Raw genomic sequence first — 22,424 nt, 5'->3', positions numbered from 1 at the left:
ATGGGGGGGGTGCTTGACAGACAGACCCCAGGCCCCGCTGACTTGAAATCCTTAATGTATAATTTTCGGACGTGTAATTGGTCTTCAGGGGAGTGGGGGAAGGGAAGAGGTCTTTCAAAGCGGGGTTGGGGGGGCGGAAGAGAAGGAGAGAGGGAGAGGGGGAGAGAGAGGGAAAAGGGAGAGGCCGGGCCAAGAGACGCTGTGCCCTCAGACTGAGCACCGCGGCGGAGCTCCGGCGGGTGTGTGCACCTCCGTGCGCCCGCGTGCTCGTTCCTCACTCTTTGTGTGGGGTGCGGCTTGTCCCTAGGGGCGGGGAGTAGGGGATCCTGTGTGGGAAACGCCAAGACCTCTCCTCCAGGGCCCACGGGAGGGCAGGGGAGGGGAGTTCCCGCACGACTGCGGGACGCCTCCCTCCCTCCCTCCCCCCCTTCTCTCCCTTCTCCTGCCTCTCTCTCTTTTCTTCCCTTCCTGCTCTCCATCAACTGGCCTCAGAACTCTATTGTTGCCAGAGAGGCCTTTTATTTCTATGCTCTCTCCATCAACAGAAATTTTTTCCCAGTCAAAAATTTACCGGGCTTCTCCTCCAGTCTATCTCTTTTTCTGTCTCCCCTTCCCCTCTTCTCCTCCTTCCCTTCCCTCCCTCTCCCTTTCTCTCTCTCCCTCCCTCCCTCCCTCCTTCTCCTTCACCTTCTCCCCGACTTTGTTGTGCTCCGCCTGGCTGCTCTCTCACTGATTTGAGGCTCCAGAGGGCAGGCGGACCTGAGAAGGGGAAGAGGGTACTGAGGGTCCCAGAGGGCCTCCGCTCCCCATCCCCGCCGCACGCTGTTGGGGCTTCGCAGCTCGGCTGGAGGCTGTCGGGGCTGCGGAGCCTCGGCTGCGGGTTCATGGGCGCCCGAGGGGCGCTCCGCCCCCACCTCCAGCCCGCTCCGGGTCTCTGTAGTAGCCTGAGCGTCCTTGTCACCATGCCACAATGGTCCTGATCTGGCTCCTGGTATTCAGTCTGCTCCATCCCAGCGGGCAGGCGGCGTGGGCCCTGGGCCTGGCTCAGCCAGGGCCCGCCAGGGAGGCAGAGACTGGGGCCCCAGAGGTCCGGCTCCGTAGAGATGCCGGGGGCCGAGGTGGTGTCTATGAGCACCTTGGCGGAGCGCCCCGGCGCAGGAAGCTCTACTGCGCCACCAAATACCACCTGCAGATCCCCCCCAGCGGCCGGGTCGGCGGCAGCCTGGAGAACAGCGTCTACAGTGAGTACCGCCCGCCAGCTGGACCTGGGGGAGCAGGGAGCGTCGGAAGAGGGACGGCTCTGGCCGAGGACTACAAGGACAAGGACGGGGACCGGGACAGGCACGGGGGTGGGGGCAGGTTCGGAGATATACACGGCAATGGGGCTGGAAGGGCGCAATACCGGACTGGGTTAGGAACGAGGACAGGGACAGGGACCGGGACAGGACGGGAAAGGAACAGAGACAAGCTTTGTCAGGGGGTGGATGCTCGGGGTGGCATTGGCACCTCCCTCTCTCAGGCCCAGGCTGAACCGGTGGGGAAGGGCTTCCTGATTCTGACCACTCTCGGGGGCTATGAGTTTCGGGGAGCCAATGTGTCACGTTATACGACGGTTCGTTACTAGTATTGCCGTGTTCCTGACACTTATTCCCAGTGCCAGCCAGATCGAGGAGCCTCAGGCTCTCTGCCTAGCGCAGTACTGTGCCCTAGTCAGGCTGTGTAGCTGCCCTTCCCGGCATTTCGGGATTGTGGGCTTATCCCCTTTGGAGGCAGTACAGAAGATAAATCTGCCTTTCCCCTCCCACTCCGGTCCTCGGCTCCCCCCCCACCCCAGTTTTTTCCTCTCAGGGTACAAATTTCACACACACACACACACACACAACACACACACACACACACACACAGAGACACGCACACGACACCATCTCTCCTCGCTCTCCCCGGGTCCCCAGGCCTCACTGTCCTGCGGAGCGTGTGCTCACAGAGGGTAGATGCTCTGTGCGCCCCTGGGGAGGGGATAGGTTGGACCTTGGAGTCTCAGTGCTTAGCCCCTTAGACTGCCCTTCTCCACCCCACTGCCCAGCCTCATTAACCCACCCTAGGAGAGTCTCAGCTCAGAAATGGCATCTCTGCCGAGCTTCGAAATAGATTTGGGAGGACGGGGGATTAAGAAAGTGTGCAGCGGCCACATCGAACCCACGTGCAGAGGGCTCGTTCCTCACCACTTTCCTTCAGCCTGACTCAAACTCCTGCCCAGACCCCATAGGGGTTTTTCTTACAATGCCCCAGTCCTGCTGCCCAGGCCCTTCCACCACCACTCCCTCCTGTTCCCGATGCCGGGGAGGATCGCGGGAGCTCTGCTGGGTATATTCAGTGCGTCGGGCAGCTTGAGAGAGCTGGGAATGGGATGGGGCGAGGGTCAAGAAATTAGGCGTCTGGGGAACCAGGAAGTCGAGGGACGGAAGAACTAGGAAGCTCAGCTACTAGGGGCTGGCCTCGCCACTCTGGTGGGCTCTATGTGCTTCCAACGTGGGTGCTGACCAGGGCGAGCTGAACGCGCGGACTCGGAAGAGGTCCCCGAGCGCTTCGATAGGATGGATAAAAGTGGCTATACTGCAGATTCCTATTCTTCCGGGAGGAGGAAGGTTAGTTAGTTCCGAACTATCCTGGAATGATCCTTGTCTTCTGAAACCTCGCTTTAGGCCTGGAAACTGGGATGTTTCTCTTCCCTGTCCTGGCCCAGGGTGCAGTACGCAGAAGGACTCAGGGCACAGGGTGCAGGACTCCAATCCCAAAGCACGGCACCCGGTATGAGTCGGGGCCGAGAAGGTGCAGGGGCCGTGGAGTAGAGTATAGGCGGTCCCAGGGCACTGTAGCGTATAGGTCGCAGAAAGACGGTGACCCGGGACAGGGCAGTAACCTGCACTCTCCCTGTGAATTGGCCAGCCTCGAGGTGGCTGGGGGGTGGGGGGGATGCGGAAGCTGCGGAGGTCTGGCTGAAGGCGGCGAAGGAAAACCGCGGTTTCCTAAAGGAAACCTCCAGCCACCAAAAGGCTTTTTTGAAGCATCATCCTTCAGAGTTCATTAAACTGGGTGATAGAAACCAGCTGTCACCCTCGTTATCCCCCGGCGGTCAGGAAATGAGGTGCTGATCAAGAATTTGTTTGGGAGTGGTGGGGGGATAAAAACAATTCCCACACATGTGTGTGCCTCCAAGTGCCAAAAGGATGGTTCCCCCTCCCCTTCTTTAACCAGCCCCTACATCCTAGTGCTGAACTCTACGACCTTGGTGTGGCAGAACTGGGAAGGCCAGGTGTCTGGCAGATCTGGCTTCTGGCCCTTTTCTTCTGCTTATTAATGCCAGTAAGGGTGATGCTAACGGTGGTGATGGATAGAGCTTCCAGGGGGAGCCCGGAAAGATGATATCCTTTGCCCCTGGCCCTGGTAGCTTGGCTCCTCATAGGGGTCCTATTTCATTCCCATGGCTTCCAACATGTTTGCCTCTCCCCCCACACCCATCCTCAACTGCCCAGAACTTCAGTAGCCTCTAACCCTTTGGCTCCCCACCACTCCAACCCAGAACCAATCACTTGTCCTTCGTCCCAAGGAAAGGGCTCTTTACCTCCTTGGCTTCTGACCCTGGGACAGAGGGGCCAGTATGGCTAAGCTTTGCCTTTCATTGGATTCTGGCTCTCCCAGACATCCTGTGATTGCTTCCAGGTAAGAGCCCCTTGGGGGCCAAGCCACTTAGGGTTGTATCCAAGCCTCCAGGTGTAGCCTGCCCCCTCCCATCTTCCCCTCTAGAAGACCTGAGGGGAGGCCATTGTCCTCTAAAGGAGACCTTTGCAGCCAATCTCAGAGAGTCAAGAGCTCCCCTGTCTCTCAGAAAAGGATTTAGACCTTTTTTCTTCTTTTCCTTTCTTTCTGTCTTTTTTTTTTAATAGACACAGGGGATTAGGGAACTCTGGTTCAATGTCAGGGCTTGGCCTTGGGAAGCTTCTGGAGTCTCAATTAATCAGCCAGGAATGTGCTTGGAGAGTAGGGGCCCAGCTTTAGCCAGGTCCTTCTTTCTTTGTCCAAATGCCTCCTTGCTTTAGAGAGGCCCTGGTGGGTGGCTTTTCTCTCCCGGGGCTTTGAAGTTATTTTAAAGAGAAGTAAGGGGCACTAGTGGTCAGCAGGGATGGCATACATTTCAACTTCTGGCTGGGCACAGGGGTATCACTAACCTTCAACACCAAGGATTCATTCTACTCTGTTTCTGTTCCTAGGTATCCTAGAAATCACAGCAGTGGAAGTTGGAATTGTGGCCATAAAGGGACTGTTTTCTGGGCGCTATCTGGCAATGAACAAACGAGGAAGACTTTATGCCTCGGTAAGCCTGGCTTTGATACCTCGGTGTCTGGGTTTGCCTAACCTAAAACCCAAGCAATGCCCACTAGACTGATTAGGTGGGCTGCTGGTCCCATTTGCCAAAGGCCTCAGAAGGTAAACAATGTTGAGAGAGCCCAAGGAGACATGAAGAGGAACCAAGGCCAGAATCTAGGTTTCCTTCTCTAGACAAAGTACTTTTCCAGTCTGGACCCAAGTTTTCTCATCTGCAAAAAGCAGGGCTGGGTTGAAGAATCGGGAGTGGCCCTCCCCAAAGTCTCTGAAGTAGCCCCCCAAACCTTGTTATAGTTATTGAATGTCCACACAAGCAGATGGAACCCAGATCATCCAATTCAGAAAAGAACTGATACTGTGGAGCTGATGTAGGGGGGAGTGCTAAGCGCATTTGAACTCAAAGACCTAGAATGGCTTTGCTATTTAATGTCAATCAATGAGCATTTATTAAGCACTTATCATATGTCAGATGCAGTGCTAAATGCTGGGGACCCAAAGAAAGAGAAGTGGGCCTGACCTCAGGGAGCTCACATTCTAATGGGACACTCAAATACCAAAGCAACTAGGTACATACAAGATACAAACAGAGTAGACAGGAGGTAATCTGAGAGGGCAAGGGATGGAGGTGGGGAACCAAAGGAAAGACGGACCTGGAAAATCCATCTGCAGAAGGTGGGATTTGAGCTGAATCTTGGAGGAAGCCAGGCATCCTAAGAGGCAGAGGTAAGGACAGAGCATTCTAGGCAGAGGGGAAAGTCAGTGGGAAGTCCTGTAAACTGGAGATTGGAGTCTCTTGTTGGAGAAAAAACAAATAGTAGACCAGTGTGAGTGGAAGGGAGTAAAATCTAAGAAGACTGGAAAGGTTGGAAGGGGTCAGATGATGAAGGTCTTTAAATAACAACCACAAGGATTTTTATTTGATCTTGAGAGTAATAAGTAGCCTGGGGAGCTTGTGGAGGTGGGTGTGGGGAGCATGGGCTCAGGTCTAAGACCAGAGTCTTAGAAAAATCTTGGCAACTTATACTGAGTGGAAGACGGATTAGAGTGGGGAGATTTGAGGCAGGAAGGTCAATTTGAAGGCTTCTGCAGTAAATTGCCCAGGTGAGAGGTGATGAGAGTCTGTGCTAGGGTGGTGACTGTGTGAACTGAGAGAACTAGGGGAGGTATTCAAGGGGTGGTATAAAGGTAGAAATGGAAATGTTTGGCCACAGATTGGATACACAGGATGAGTGAGAGTCAAGGATAGCACCAGATAACAGAATCTCAGAGGTAGGAAAGACCTCTGTGACCACCTGGTCTAACTCCCTCCCCCAACCCCTCCCAGCCCTAAAATTCACCAGACAAAAGATCTGTCTGTTGTTGCTTAAAGACTGAGAGGGATGATGAGTCTGCTTCTGGAGGCTGCCCATTTCACTTTGGGACAGCTCTAACCATTGGGCAGTTGGTCCTGACATCAAGCAATCAACAATCCTACTATGTGGCAACCACTATGCCAAGAGCTGCGAAATCAAGTCTAAATTTGCCATGATGATTACCAGTCACTGCTCCTGGTTCTGTCCTCTGGGGACAAGCAGAAGGTTTTGTTTTGTTTTTACCATGTACCAGTCTTCCACGTAAGAGGAATCTTGGGAAAGTGCCTTTCCATAACTGGGCCTCAATTTCCTGATCTGTAAAAAGTGCTGGTTAGATAAGATGGTGTCTATCCTTTGAGCTCCAAATGCTCTGGTTCTATAACCTCAGGTGAAAGTATGACTTTTCTTAGACCAAAGGTCACTTTAGGATTATTGGTTTATAACTAAGGAATCTCAGAAGAAATTTAGTCCAAACCTCTTCATTTTATAGATGAGGAAATTGAGACTTAAGGAAGTGACTTGCCCAAGGCAACTGGGATTCAAAGGCAGGTCCTCTGACTTCTGATCTAACCCTCATGGGCAACCCACCCCCCCAAAAGCTTCCCAGTGGAAGTGAGATTAACACGTCTCTTACTTGTGTCATTTCCCAGTAAGCCCCTGGCAATTGTGAGTTAGACTCGAGTTAGGGTGTGGCCTTTTTATGTGCCCCATCATCCAGCCTCTGGATACAGTCCAGTTTGGTCATTTCAGCTGTGACCCCAGTTTTTTTGGCAAAGATACTGAAGTGGCCATTTTCTTCTCCAGCTCATTTGACAGATGAGGAAACTGAGGCAAACAGGATTAAGTGACTTGCCCAGGGTCACACAGCTAGTTACTGTCTAGGGCTGGATCTGAACGTAGGTCCTTTTGACTCCAGGCCTGGCACTCTACTCACTGCACTGCCAAGCTGCCCTGGGTGCTCTAGAACATGATGCAGTGCTTTGTAAATATCTGTTGGCACTGCAGTCCCTAGATAGCTGTCTTAAAGAAACGGAGCTTTGGAGAGGAAGAGGTAAAAACATTTGGCTTTGTGGGAGAGGGACTAAGGAGAGATGGAACTTGGGGGGACCAGTGTTTATCTGGCCTTTAAGACCCTGTTCTGTGAGGGGCAGCCAGGTGGCGCAGTGGATAGAGCACCGGCCCTGAAGTCAGGAGGACCTGAATTCAAACCCAGCCTCAGACCAAACACTTGACACTTACTAGCTGTGTGACCCTGGGCAAGTCACTTAACCACAATTGCCAAAAAAAAAAAAAAGGAAGAAGACCTTGTTCTGCGCCAGTTGATGGGAAAGGCAAAGTAAAAACAAGAATTGGTCTAGCCCTCAAGAAGCCTACCTTCTATTGGCTCCGTCGGTCCACACTGGCATTGCCTTCACCCTGTTAGCACAGATCATGGCCCTCCCGCCACTCTGCTGTGATGACCAACCCCTGGGGATTCTTCTGGCCTGTGTACTATTGTCTCTTCCATAAGAAAAGAAAGGGGGAAAAAGTCAATTCCATAGGGTAAAATGTGTATATAATGTGTGTGAAATTTGCTCCCTCCAATTACTGCAGCATTGATTTGGCTAGCGGGCTGCATTCTTAAGGAACGAGAGATTTTCCATCTAGACATAAGCTTGACCATAAAACCAAGTTTCTATCTTTCTACTTTTGGTCTATGCTTTTCCAATGATGTTTTCTGGGCTCAAGTGAGTGTGCCGTGAAGGGGGAGCGTGGATTTGTAAAATCTTAATTAATTAAGGGCAATCAAAGATAAAGCGGCACACTCATATACATTCCCCTCTCAAAAACATTGACACAGTACACACATAGACACACACATCAAGAAATGCACTCTCATTCATATACATGTTCATGTACATATTCACTAGCACGCAATCACTAACCGATTCATACATGCATTCACACACAGAATACAGATATACTTATTCACACAATTCACACACACTTGCATTCACGCAGTGAAACTTATGTATCTGCTCTTTCACACATGCACACACTCAAACACACAATCACTAACAGAACACACAGAGACATACAGACATACTTATTCACACACTTGTATTCCCATGCTGGAACTTACATATATAATGCTCTTTCACACATGTACACACACTCACCCACAATCACTAAGAAACATACTCATTTACACAGAGACACATATATAGACACTCATTCGCACACATCCACACACTCATACTCACACAGTCACACACATACACTCACAATAATTAACACTCATTTGTACACATGCTTATACACATCAGCACACTCATTTATACACATACAACCATTATTTAATACTCATCCATACATATGCTCAGAGACACACAGACATGCTTATACACATTCACACTCATTCACACACATACACATATGCACTTTTGCACACTCAAGCTCACACATATATACCCACACCCATGTACAACCCCCAGACACTCAGACCTGATGGCTTTTCACCAACCTTGACTCTCCAGGTTTAAGAATTAAGCTAGGTAGCTGGAAGGCACCCAGACTTTCTTGAGCCAGCCAGGGCCCTCCAATAGTGTCCTTCCAGGGTGTTCCCCTGACCTTTCAAAATTCGTTCTAGCCCATTGGGAATATCCCCTTTCAAAGCAGTGCCTCTTTCTTCAGACAATGTGTATTGCCAAAGCTCTGGATCTGATCCAGGGCAGGCCTTGGCCAGCTGCCTTGTCTCTGCCTTCACCTTCTTAGGCCCCAAATGTTCACCTGCAAACTTCATGGCTTGAGGAGGGAGCAAAGCATGGCATTCTGAACACTCCCAATGTTCAGAGCCCACCACATTTCCCTTCTTTCCTTGAGAGAGAAGAGAAACAAAAGCAGGAGAGGCCTTAGAAGGCCCATGGCAGAAGGGCAGGCTCAGTTTAAGGATGCTGGGAAGAGAACCAGCTAGACCTTCCACTCGTCTTCTCTGGGATCAGCGTAACATTTCAATTGGGGGTGGCTCAGGCCCCAGCTGCCCCAGTGGAGAGCGCAGCCAGGAAGCCCTTACCCAGTGGAAGCAGATGTGAGGGGGCCAGACCTCTGGAGACAGAGCAAAAGCCAAGCCCCATAGCACTGGGCACAGCCTCCAAGTGACTTCCTGGAGCTGTCTTGGTCTGTCTTCTCTATATACTTTTTCAAGGAGGGGTCTGTAGGCAGGAGTTCACCATTTCCTCCCAGAAACCCTGAAACATAAGCAGGGCATTTATTGTCCATCTCATTTGACAAAAGAGGAAACTGAGGTGCGGAGAAGTAAAGGGATTTGTTTGTTCACGAAGGCACAATCGACACATGCCTGAGGCAAGATCGACCTCCCCTCCCCCCAGTTCTTCACGACTTCAGAATCAGCACTCTCTGTACTATGCCAGGCTGCTTCCCAATTACTAGTTACATGTCCTGGGACCAGTCAGTTCCACTTAGGAGCCCCAGTTTCCTCACTTCAAAGGAAAAAATTATAGTTCCGGTGTCAGCTACCTCATGGATGGGTTGTGAAAATCAGACAGGATTATATCCTGAAAGCTCTTGGTGATCTATAGAGAAATAACCAGATTTGATTGTGTCTGACACAATGATTTTTCCTCTTTTTAGTCACCTGGGGAGGCTTCCTCCTCAGCCCCAGGATTTAGAACTGGAAATGGCCTCCAAAGACTATCCTTAGACACCCCCCCCAAGAGTCCTCTTCCCTGGGGCTCTGAGCAGTGCCTTGTTTGTGGGAGCTAGCCTCTGTCAGGACCCTCATAAACCCTTGGCCACATCCTTGCAAAGGGCCAGATCTGTTTGTTATCTGCCTTCCATCTGCACCCCCCCCCCAAGCCACAGATCAAGGAAACTGTGATGTCACAAAATCACCAACAATCTTGAGACCAGAGCTGGAAGGCATCTCAAGAGTAATCTGTTCCAACCTTTCCACTTTGCGGATAAGGAAACTGAGGCCAGGAATGGTAGGAGTGATGGGTAAGACATAGCAGGTCTGGGATAAAAGGGGATATTTGGACTTCAAATTCTGTGCCCCATAGAAAGTCAGTGCCATCTCTCATCCTTGGAATGTGACTATAAAATCCTTTCCCTTCTCTTGGAGTTCCCAAGGGTTCCAAGGCCTGGCCCATTTCCCCCTTCTCCCCACAGCTGTTGCTGCATTCTTTTTACCAATTGATTGATTAATTCTCTAGAAGAGAGCTTAGACCTCCTGCCTTTTCTTGAGTGATCTCTGCTTTGCTTCAAAGCCGTGCTCCTTCTCAGCCCCGAACAGTGGGCTCAGAGCCCCTGCCCGCAGTGTCAGCCTCTCCCCTTCCTCCCCGGCAGATCCTGAGTTTTGAGGATTTGTTTTCCAGGAGAACTACAACGCTGAATGTGAGTTTGTGGAGCGGCTGCATGAGTTAGGCTACAACACCTATGCCTCTCGCCTGTACAGAACAGCGCCCAACGGGGCTGGGGCCAGGCGCAAAGCCAGCGCCGAGAGACTCTGGTATGTCTCCATCAACGGGAAGGGCCGACCCAGGAGGGGTTTTAAAACCCGCCGGACCCAGAAATCTTCTCTCTTCTTACCCCGAGTCCTGGATAGCAAAGACCACGAGATGGTCCGGCTCTTCCACACCAGCGTCCGGTACAGGGAGAGCCTCCGGCAGCCGGCGGACAAGAGTGAGAGGAAGAGGAGGCAGGGACACTCACCAGTGCTGGAAGCCGGGAGAGGGACAGCCCTGCCTGAGGTTCCCTCTGTGAGCGCGTCAGCCCCTCCCGGGACACTCTGACCCACCGTCAGCTTGAGTGGACATCTTGTCCAGCCTCCTCACATCTAGTGCTCTTAGACTCATTCACGGCGGTTTACAGAATGCCACACCCCTTGAGGCACATTACAATGGCAAGCCTTCCTGTCCATGGTTCTCTATCTCCATACCTATAAAAATTGCATTTAAAGGCTGTAACTCCTTACAATATATTTTTGACTTCCTTCTTCTAGTCCCCCCAGGTATCCTCATAAGGCCTTAACCATTCCCTTCTATTTCCGGGGAGTAGGCCAAGGGATTCCCAACTATTTGTCAATAAAGATGGGAATTGTGGATGGGAAGGCCAGGGTGCAGTGGGGCTATTTTGGGAGGAGAAGACAGGGAACAGGTTTCAGTTGAAATGGCTGTGTATTTCTCTTGAATTTCATTTTGATAAACCATCAAAGTCTATCATGCCTCTCACCTGAAGTCAACATAGCTGAGCTCTCTCAGCTTGCTGGGGAAGGCTCCTTGATTTGCGGGCTGTGGTCTCCAAGGCAGAGCCCAGCTCCATCACCTTCCCCCTTCCATTCCCTGAACACTCTCATCCTGTGCTCTCTTCATCCACATTTCCCCATCAGTCTTCCCTGAAGGCTGGAGGCCCTCCTCCTGTTCCTTTGACATGCTAGGGGTACCAGGGTACCACCTGGGCTATTGTTTCATTCTTCCAACATGAGCAGCCTGTGCCACTTTCTTTTCTGGTCCTGCACACCCTCCATCACATCTTTTAGGCCAGAAATAGATGAATCCCATCCAACAGCAACATACATGGGTGAACAGTTTGGGTATTTGGTATTTGTTTAATTAAATCATTAAAAAGACCTTAAAAGACTTTATCTGACTTCTTTCCTTCAACAATTTTCATGGGACCTGGAAAAACAGTGTTGTTTTATTGACATCTCTCTATCTGTGACAATAAGGTTTTTCATCTTTTCTTTTTCCCTGTAGACATGAATTAGATTGGCGTGGCTTCTCTACTGAAGGTTGTAATGTCCTCTGGGAAATGCGTTTTGTGTTCAGCATGAAAAGTCATTTCTCTTGAACCTGGAAGCCATGGGGGTTTTTTTGTTTGTTTTTTGTTTATTTTTGTTTGTTTGCAAAACCCTGTTCAGTTTGTCTAAGTTAAACAAATAAAGATGTGTGTGTCTCCACTGTGCCTGTGTAATTGCATGTGAGTATGAATGTGTGAGTGTGTGTGAGTGTATGCTATGTATACCCAGAGAGAGGAAAAGAGTGGACCTCTCCCTTCCATGTATTCCAAACATTCTGGATCCTAAAAGCATAATGCTTGAGTCCAGACATGATACTAAAGCCCTGCAAGTCCCCATTTGCCTAATTCCTTCATTTGTTTATTCTCGCATTCCTCTAGTAAAGCCTGGTGACCTCTTGCTCTGCAGAGACCTGTGCTCTTCAGCTCCAAGGGTTCCAGCCCGCAGGGAGCACCCAGACCACTGAGGACTATTCCCATGTCCATATGGCTCCCTGTCACATGTCGTCATTTATGAGCTCTTCTTTTTTTTCTTGGGGGGCTGTGGCAAGGTGCCATTTCTCTGTCGTCCACCTGAAAAGCACTGTTTTATCCCCTCTCCCCTTTACCATGACTAGATTCAGGAGCCATCTATTATAAGTCAAACACATGTTCAACTGGGGATATTGGTTAGCATACATATCTGTGCACACAAATATTAGTTTGTTGGTATAAGACCATGAGCAGAGAGCTCTAGGTCTATCTCAGTTCGCCACATTCATTGAAGATTTAACACCAGCTTTCAGTTGCATTTGTCAGCTGACCAACCTTTGTAAGCTTGCAGAGAGACCCTTTTCGTACTGAGACAAATGAAGTGGCAGAGTATTATAGAGGAAGGGTATAATACTACACATAGGGTCAGAGGACTTGGATTCAAATCTGCTTTGCCACTCACTGGCTGTGTGACCTGGGTTAAATCACCTCTCTGAAAACTGAGCAAGTTGGATTAGATCTTTCAGGTTCCTGCCAGCTGTAAACCTGAGTGATTTCATGATACCGTGACAAACACCTGTAATTACTCAGCTGGGCAAGACTGCTAAAATGCTCTACTCAGAAACTGTAAAGTCTCAGGCCAGTGTGGGCTGATGTACAGAACAGACCCTGCAGGCTTCCCCGCTAAAATAGGGATGCTAGCACTTGCTAACGAGGCAGGGGTGGGGGAATAGCTTAGCAAACCCTAAAGGGTTCTAGAAATGAGAGCCATTATAATCATCAACTGATTCAGACATCATGTCTTGGTTGAAATGATGCTAGGTTTGGAGCCAGAAGACTCAGGTTCGAATCTCAGCCCTACCTACCTGTATGACCTGGTTTGAGTCACTTGACCATTGTGGGCCTCAGTTTACCCATCATATAAATAAAGCTGGCTGTCCAGTTCTAATGCCATGATGCCACTATTCAATAGGTTTCTTCTTCTTGTTTAAAAAAAATCAGACTTGCTGCAGGCCTCCCATCTACTTAGTGAACAGTCCTTCTGGGGCCTCCAGGGCTCACACTGTGGTTAATCTGATAAGAGTGAGAGGCTCAGTCCATTACTAGAAAGTATGGGTTATCTGGGAAAGAGTCTGAGAGGCCAAAGGCCCACTTGGACCTTACCTCCAGGATGACTCTGCTTCCCTACGGTCCTCGGGGCCGCGTTTATCCAGCACAGATCCAGACGTCAGGAGCTGCTCACTCCCAAGGCAGTGTGTGAGACCCACCAACTCATTTTCCTCATCCCTCCCCTTCCTTGAACCTTCCTTCACCCACCTCTGGCCCAAAAAGTTGTTTTTCATTTGTGTTTTGTTGGAAGCAAAGCAATTCAAGGTCTGTGCTCAAACTCCAGCCTTGCTCCCATTGCCATTTTCTTTCTTCCTTTCTTTGTTCAAAAAAAATTTTTTTTTTGGTGAGGCGATTGGTGACTTACCCAGAGTCACACAGCTAGTGAATGTTATGTGTCTGAGGCCAGATTTGAACTCCAGGGCTGGTGCTCTATCCACCCAGCTGCCCCCCATTGCTATTTTCTTGACCTGAACAGAAAAAAAATCAGGTGAGACTCTCTGGCTTCCAGCTGATGTTAGGAAGAAGTGAGCTTGCTTCTGAGAGAATGTATATTGAGGCTCAGATTCTAGGTTGTCCTCTGGCCAACCCCAGCAATGCAGATACACCAGGATCAAGGTTCCAAGCTTGCCCCTGATTTACCAGGCCTCTGTGGCTTCGGGGGGGGGGATCTGGGGGGCACTGGAAGGCACTTTGGTGGTTTCCTGTGAAATAGAGGATTGGGGAATGCTTTGGAGGCCTTGTGGTCTTCCTGACTGACACCCACCTGCTCCTCCTGCAAACTGTGTTTTTGTCCACCAGAAGACCAAGGAAACATCCCATTTGCCTGGCGGTCCTGCAAGGTCACTAGCCAGTGGAATGCAGGAAGGCCAGAAACATAGATCTACCGTTAAAGGAAAAGATGGATGGAAGGGAGGTGGCTCAATTCATCCCAGGCCCACCTCTGGAAGGGGAAGTTGTTTGGGATCTCCATGTGTCCACTGGCAAAAGGACAACCCCTGAGGGCAGGCACCCTAAATCACCCTGTGTGGCCGGATTGGGCTTTACAGGACCCAAAATAACATCTTGTTTTGTTGATTGTCTAGACTTAAGAAAATGATGGAGAAAATCTGAAAAATGTAGATTAATCTGAAAAGTGTGCTGTGTGTATATAGGAGAGCCATTTGTTCAACATTTACCAGCACACCATGGCTCACAGGGTTCTTGTGAGGCAAGTGGACCATGGACCTTAAAAGGGGATTGGAACAAGACTGGGGACCATTAGACTCCTTGGCTACCATATCACTATGGGACCTTAGATTCATTTTTCATCCTCTCTTTGCATGATAGAAATACTGGCCTTCCCAGGGAAGTGGGAGGCCACACATCTTAAAGGACTTTAAAAAAAAAGAAAACAGAAATTAAATTAAAAGATAATGCATCAGAAGGCACTAGTGTTAAGGGTTGAGTTTAAAAGAGGTTTTGGAAGTCATTAGGATTAGAAACATTATAAATACCTGGCTTTCCCCCCCAAAAAAATCACCTCATATTTATTTTGGACATGTTTTGTATGGGAAGTGATAGCAGGTAGAGAGCTAGCCTTGAAGCCCAGATGGGTTCAAGTCCAGCCTGTGACATATAGTGATCATGTGACCTTGAGCAAATCACTCACATTTTTAGGGGGGTAGTCAGCCCTCTAAGACCAGAACTGCAGGAGAGAAGCTGACTTGCACTGATGGAGGGATCTTCCTTACCTGGGAGTTCCCTATACCAATGAAATCACAGACCCAGTCACTGCCTCCTATATTTGGTGTTTGTGTATATTCATATATATATATATATATATATTAATATATATATATGTGTGTGTGTGTGTGTGTGTGTGTATACATTGTCTCCCATACATGTATGTATGTACATTGTCTCCCATAACAACATGGAAACTCCATGCGGGAGGGATCAGCTCGTATTCACCTTTGTATCCCCAGGGCTCTGCACTGTGTCTGATACATAATAAGAACCTAATAAATATTTGCCAATTGAATCATTCAGCTTGACCCCACGGATTAGAATTAGTACCACTGGGTGGAAGTTACAGGAAGTAAATGCTGGCTCTGTCCATAGAAGGACCTTTCTCCCAGTTAGAGCTGTCCAGCAGCAGAATGAGAACAAGGAGTACCCTGGAACCACAGCTGGGAGGCACTTCCAGAGGAAGAGAAGAGGGCTCAGAGATGGGAGTGACTTTTCTGAGGTTACACAGCTAAGAGCAGAGTCTGAACTCAAGCCCAAGTCTTCTCATTCAAAATCCAAGACTCTTTCCATGCCTCTTACTGACCCAGAGCTGGTTCATATGGTCAGAGGTGATGCTGTAGGGACCAAGCCATACATGGATCAGTTAAAGAAAAGGGCAACGTTTTAGGCGGTTGGGTGGCACAGAGGGTAGAGTGATGGTCCTGGAGTCAGGAAGAGCTGAAATCAAATCTGGTCTAAGACATTCCTCGGGCAAGTCCCTTTCCGCTGTTTGTCTCAGTTTTCACCACTGCAAAATGAAGATAATAACATCACCTCCCTCACAGAGTTGTTGTGAGGATCAAATGAGAAAATGTATGTGAAGTGTTGATCCTAAACGCGATTAGTATTATTATTAGATTTATCTTGAAGAAGGAAAGACTTAGTGGACCTGGACACTAACCTCCCAACTATGTGATAGTGATGAATTATTGAACTGTTCTAAGCATTCTGCAATGCACACTGTGATTCTTTCATTCTCAGAATTCTCTTTTCTGTATGTGAATAAAGGTTCTATTCCATGCCCAATTCATGTCTGTACATTCATTGTTCACCTTTTTAAAAACTTCTCTTCTTTCTTGGGGAAACTCAAGACTAGACACAAAACAGAATTGTTGCTAGAGTACTGGGGTGGAGTGGGGGTGATGAACCAATGAATGCGAAAATTAGGGCACCTACTAAGAAGTTCATTTCTCTCTTTAGAAGTGTGGCTTGAACTCTGGACACAACCACGCGGCTGGATACAGAGCAGGAAGGGATGAATATCCTTACCCTCTGTGAGTCCCAGGAGCTTTGATGCTAGATACAAAGAAGGAAAACAAGAACTAGAGTCTTGCCCAAGATCACACAGCTATCCAGCAGCAGAGACAGAACTAGAGTCTGTGTCTGCTAAGTGTTTGCTCTGCCTCCCCACCCCAGTCTAGCCATAAGCATTCCTGGTATGTTGGGAAGAGCCATGGATGACATCTGAAGGTCCTTGGGGTCTGAACCCCAGGTCTACTGCTTCCAAGCTTTGCAACTATGGGGAAATCCCTCCCAAAGAAAGTAGGCTCTTTTAAGTTTGGCCATGGCTGGAATGTCACTTTTGCCTCTCTGAGACTGTTTTCTCATCTGGAAAATAGAGAATTAGCCGCTCTCTGTGTCTTCATAGAGCAACAGTGTGGCTTAGATGAAATATTGCAAATAAAATGGCAAATCTTGCTATGTTTGTCCAAACACAGGAGATAGTCCAGGGAAGTCTTGGGTTCAGGTCCTGCTTTAATGCTTCCTGGCTATGTGATCCCAAATAAGATATTTGATCTTTATGCCCCCTGCACTCTCCAGGACTAGGGCCTATAAGTTCCTGATCTGTATCAGCTCTCTTGCTTCCATAATACTGCCCAACCCAGTTGAAATTACATGTTCAGGACCCTGGGCAAGTCACTTAACCCCAACTGCCTTGCCCCCTCAAAAAAAATTTAAAAAAAGAAAGGAAAAGAAAAGAAAGGAGCAGCTAGGTGGCACAGTAGATAGAGCTCCAGCTTTGGAGTCAGGAGGACCTGAGTTCAAATCTGGCCTCAGACGCATGACACTTACTATCTGTGTGACCCTAGGCAAGTCACTTAACCCCGATTGCCTCACCAAAAAGGCAAAAAAAAAATTACATGTTCAGGCAACATTGCCATGTTAGTTGCCGCAATTAGGTGTCTTGGATGATATCAGGAGTTGGAAAACCAAGATAAGAACCATTCTTTAACATGAAAGCTGTCTAGTAGGTTGCTAACATCCTAGGAACTTCCAAATATCCAGGAGGAGGCTGAGGGGGCACTCCAGGCATTGGCTTAATCTTTTAAAATCATATTTTATTTTACCCCAGTCACATGTAAAGATAATTTTTAACATTTATTTGAAGAAAAATTTTTGAGTTGCAAATTTTCTTTCTCACCACCCCCCTCCCTGAGATGGTAAGTGATTTGATATAAGCTATGCATGTTCAATCATGCAAAACATGTTACCACATTAGTCATGTCGTGAAAGAAGATGCAGAGCCAAAGGGGGAAAAACACCATGAAAAAAGTACAGAAAGTGAAAAAAGTCTACTTCAATCTGCATTCAGACTCCATCAGTTCATTCTCCCAAGGCAGATAGCATTTTTCATCATGAGGCCTTTAGAATTGTCTTGGATCATTGTATTGCTGAGAAGAGCTAAGTCATTCACAATTGATCATAGTATAATATTGCTGTTACTATGTGTAATGTTCCTTGTTCTGCTCGCTCCACTTTGCATCAGTTCATATAAGTCTTTCCAGATTTTTCTGAAAGCATCCTGCTCATCATTTCTTATGACATAGTAATATTCCATCGCAATCATCTATCACAACTTGTTCAGCCATTCCCCAACTGATAGGCATCCCCTTAATTTCCAATTCTTTGCCGCCACAAAAAAAGCTGCTATAAATATTTTTCTACAAATAGGTCCTCCCCCCCCACTTTTAAAAATCTCTTTGAGATACAGACCTAGCAGTGCTATTGCTGTATCACAGTTTGATAGCCTTTTGAGCATAGTTTCAATTGCTCTTCAGAATGGTTGGATCAGTTTACAACTTTTCCAACAGTGTATTAGTGTCCTAATTTTCCCACATCCCTGCCATAATTTATCATTTTCCTTTTCTGTCATGTTAGCTAATTGGATAGGTATCTCAGAGTTATTTTGATTTGCATTTCTCTAATCAATAGTGATTTAAAGCATTTTTTCATATGACTATAGATAGCTTCGATTTATTCATCTGAAATCTGCCTGTTCACATCTTTTAACCATTTATCAATTTGGGAATGGCACATATTCCTATAAATTTGACTCAGTTCTCTATGTCTGAGAAATGAGGCCTTTCTCAGAGACACTGGCTGTAATGATTATTTCCCAGATTTCTGCTTTCCTTCTCATCTTGGTTGCATTGGTTTTGTTTTTGCACAAAAACTTTAAAATTTAATGTAATCAAAATTATCCACTTTGCCTCTAGTAATGCTTTCTATCTATTGTTTGGTACTAAATTCATCCCTTTTCCATAGCTGTGACAGGGAAATTATTCCTTGCTGTCCTAATTTGCTTATAGTATCACCTTTTATATTTAAATCATGTAACCATTTTGGTTTTATTTTGACATACAGTGTAAGATGTTGGTCTATACCAGTTTCTGCCTAGTTTCTGTTTTCCAGTTTTCCCAGTAGTTTTTGTCAAATGGTGAGTTCTTGTCCCCAAAGCTGGGGTCTTTGGGTTTACCAAACACTAGAACATTTACTACCAAGCCTTGTATACGTAAACTATTCCACTGATCCACCACTCTATCTCTTAGCCAGTACCAGACTGTTTTGATGATCACCACTTTATAATATGGTTTAAGATCTAGAATGGCTAGCCCACCTTCCTTCACATTTGTTTTCATTAATTCCCTTAATATTCTTGACCTGTTTTTCTTCCAGATGAATTTTGTTATGATTTTTTTTCTAGCTCTATAAAATAATTTTTTGGTATTTTGATTGGTATGGCTCTGAATAAGTAATTTAGGTAGAATTGTCCTCTTTATTATATTGGCTTGGTCTACTTACAGGAAATTGATATTTTTCCAATTGTTTAGATCTGATTTTATTTTTGTGAAAAGTGTTTTGTAATTGTGTTCATATAGTTCCTGACATTGTCTTGTCAGGTAGACTCTCAAGTATTTTATATTGTCTAGAGTTATTTTAAAAGGAATTTCCTTTTCTATTTCTTGCTGCTGGACCTTTTTGGTAATATATAGAAATGTTAATGATTTGTGTGGGCTTATTTTGTATCCTGTAACTTTGCTAAAGTTGTTAATTATTTCAAGCAGTTTTTTTTAATTGATTCTTTAGGATTCTCTAAGTATACTATCACATCATCTACAAAGTGCTATAATTTTGTTTCCTCACTGCCTATTCTATTTCCTCCAATTTCCTTTTCTTCTCTTATTGTTATAGTTAATATTTCTAGTGAAATATTGAATGATACTGGTGATAATGGGCATCCTTACTTCACCCCTGATCTTATTGGGAAGGTTTTTACCTTATTCACATTACAAATAATGCTTGCTGATGGTTTTAGATAGATACCACTTGTCATTTTGGGAGAAGCCCTTTATATTACTATGCTCTCTAGTGTTTTTTAATAGGATTGAGTGTTGTATTTTGTCAAGAGCTTTTCCTGTATCTACTGAGATAATCATATGATTTCTGTTGGGTTTATTATTTATATGGTCAATATGCTTTTAGTTTTCCTAATATTGAATGAGCTCTTTATTCCTAGTATAAATCTACCATAGTCTGTGATTCTTATGATATATGGATGTAATCCCTTTACTAGTATTTTATTAAAATTTTTGCATCAACATTCACTAGGAAAATTGGTTGATAGTTTTCTTTCTTTGTTTTGGCTCTTCTTCTTTTAGGTATCAGCACCATCTGTGTGTCATAATTGGAATTTGGTAGGACTTATTCTTCACCTATTTTTCCAAATACTTTATGCAGTATTAGAATGAACTCTTCTTTAGATTTTTGGTAGAACTCAATTGTGAATCCATCTGGGCCTGGGGATTTTTTCTATTTCCTCTTCTGTTAATCCAGGCAATTTATATTTTTATAAATATTTATCTATTTCACTTAGATTGTCAGATTTATTGGCATACAATGAGTAAAATAGCTTCTAATTATCACTTTAAGTTCCTCTTCATTGTCAGTGAATTCAATCCTTTCATTTTGGGTACTGATAATTTGGTTTTCTTTTTTTTTTTTAAAGCAAATTAAGCATGGTTGATCTACTTTATTTTTTTCATAAAAACAAACTGATAGTTTTATTTATTAGTTCAGTGTTTTTTTTTACTTTCAATTTTTAAAATCTCTCCTTTAACTTTCAAAATTTCTAATTTGTTGTTTAATTGGGGATTTTTAATTTGTTCATTTTCTAGGGCTGTTTTGTTTTAATTTGCATGCCCAATCCACTGATGTCCTCTTTTTCTATTTTATTGATGCAAGCGGTTAGGGATACAAACTTCCCCCTAAGTACTGCTTTGGCTGCATCCCATAAATTTTGGTATATTTTCTCATTGTTGTCATTCTCTTCAATGAAATTATTGATTGTTTCTATGATTTGTTCTTTGACCCACTCATTCTTTAGGATTAGATTATTTAGTTTCCAATAATTTTAAAAATCTATTTCCATGGTCCTTTATTAAACATATTTTTTATTGCATCATGAATCTGAAAAGGATGCATTCAATATTTCTGCCTTTCTGCATTTGTTTGAGACTTTTATATTCTAATATGTGGTTAATTTTTGTGAAAGTGCCATGTATATCTGAGAAAAAAGTTATGCTCTTTTCTATCCCCCTTTAATTTTCTCCAGAGGTCTATCATGTCTAACTTTCCTAAAATTCTATTCACCTCTTCAACTTCTTTTTTTGTTTATTTGATGGTTAAAATTATCTGGTTCTGAGAGGGGAATGTTGAGATCCTTTCCAGTATAGTTTTACTATCTGTTTCCTGCTGTAACTCATTTAACTTCTCCTTTAAAAATTTGGATGCTATATACTTTGGTGCATATATGTTTAGTGTTGACATTGTTTCATTGTCAATGTATCTTTTAGCAAGATGTAGTTTCCTTTCTTACCTCTTTAATTAGATTTATTTTTGCTTTTGCTCTGTCTGAGATTATGATTGCTACCCTGTTTTTTTTTTAAGTCAACTGAAACTTAAGAGATTCTGCTCCAGCCCCTTATCTTTGTTCTGTGTGTGTCTCTGCTTCAAATGTGTTTCTTGTAAACAACAGTGTAGGATTCTAGTTTTTAATCTGCTCTGCTATCTGCTTCTGTTTTATGGGGGAGTTCATACCATTCACATTCACTGTTACGATTACTAACTGTGCATTTCCTTTCATCCTATTTTCCCCCCGTTTATATTTCTCTCTCTCTTTACTTTCATCCTGTCCTTCCTCACCAGTGTTTTGTTTCTGACCACCCTCAATCTGACCTCCCTTCTCACAGTGCCTCCCTTTTTCTTGTTCTCTTCCCCTTATATTTCTTTAAAGGGTAAAATAGATTTCTATATCCAACTGAGTGTGTATGTTATTCCCTCTTTGAGCTAAATCTGATGAAGCAGGATTCAAGCAATGTTCACCCCCCCTTCTTTCCACCCACTGTAATGTCTTTCACACCTCTTTATGTAAGATAAAATTACCCCTTTCTACCTCTTCCTTCCCTCTTCTCCCAGTGCAATCCTCTTTTTCATCTCTTAACTTTGGTTTTTGGATATCATTCCATCATAGTCACTTGTGCCCTTTATCTATATGTACTCTTTCTAACTGCCCCAATTGCTATATAATTCTTAAGAGTATCTTAACTATCATCTTCTCTACCAAGGTAAAGTTAAAATGGGTACACAATTTGGCCATAAAGGGTGAAACTATAAGCAAATTAGGAGAGCAAGGAATAGTTTACCTGTCAGAGCTATAAAGGAAAGAATTTATGATCAAACGAGAGATAGAGAACATTATGAAATGCAAAATCAATAATTTGATTACATTAAATTTAAAAGTTTTTGCACAAATAAAACCAATGCAGCCAAGATTAGGAAAAAAGCAAAAAGCTGGGAAATAATTTTTACAGTGTTTCTGATAAAGGCCTCATTTCTAAAATATATATAGAACTGAGTCAAATTTATAAGAATACAAGTCATCCCCCAGTTGATAAATGGTCAAAGGATATGAACAGGCAGTTTTCAGAGGAAGAAATTAAAGCTATCTATAATCATATAAAAAAAGTTTTGAATCACTGTTGATTAGAGAAATGCAAATTAAAATAACTCTGACGTACCACCTCACACCTATGAGATTGGCTAATACGACAGAAAAGGAAAATGATAAATGTTGGAGAAGATGTGGGAAAATTGGAATAGTTTTAGGAAGCACTGTTGGTGAAGTTGTGAACTGATCCAATCATTCTAGAGAGCAATTGGAGCTATGCCCAAAGAGCAACCAAACTGTGTTTGCCCTTTGATCCAGCA

At 45.3% G+C, this 22,424-nt stretch overlaps 1 protein-coding gene across 1 annotated transcript; it reads left to right on the top strand.

Moving 5' to 3' along the window:
• Positions 1-970: 970 nt before the first annotated feature.
• On the top strand, positions 971-10,525 carry FGF3 (fibroblast growth factor 3). The gene is made up of 3 exons (XM_020970826.1): positions 971-1,241; positions 4,269-4,372; positions 10,109-10,525. The coding sequence occupies exons 1-3, from the start codon at positions 971-973 to the stop codon at positions 10,523-10,525; spliced, it is 792 nt and encodes a 263-aa protein (XP_020826485.1).
• Positions 10,526-22,424: the final 11,899 nt, after the last annotated feature.

The sequence above is a fragment of the Phascolarctos cinereus genome, unplaced genomic scaffold (assembly GCF_003287225.1).
Source record: "Phascolarctos cinereus isolate Bilbo 61053 unplaced genomic scaffold, phaCin_HiC Scaffold_9;HRSCAF=440, whole genome shotgun sequence".
In the NCBI taxonomy this organism is placed as follows: domain Eukaryota; kingdom Metazoa; phylum Chordata; class Mammalia; order Diprotodontia; family Phascolarctidae; genus Phascolarctos; species Phascolarctos cinereus.
This window is presented reverse-complemented; position numbering and strand designations above follow the sequence as displayed.

Coding starts and splice junctions, on each gene's coding strand:
- FGF3 (XM_020970826.1), top strand. CDS start 971: ATGGTCCTGATCTGGCTCCTGGTATTCAGTCTGCTCCATCCCAGCGGG. Junction 1,242..4,268: donor CCTGGAGAACAGCGTCTACA/GTGAGTACCGCC, acceptor TTCTGTTCCTAG/GTATCCTAGAAATCACAGCA. Junction 4,373..10,108: donor GAGGAAGACTTTATGCCTCG/GTAAGCCTGGCT, acceptor TTTGTTTTCCAG/GAGAACTACAACGCTGAATG.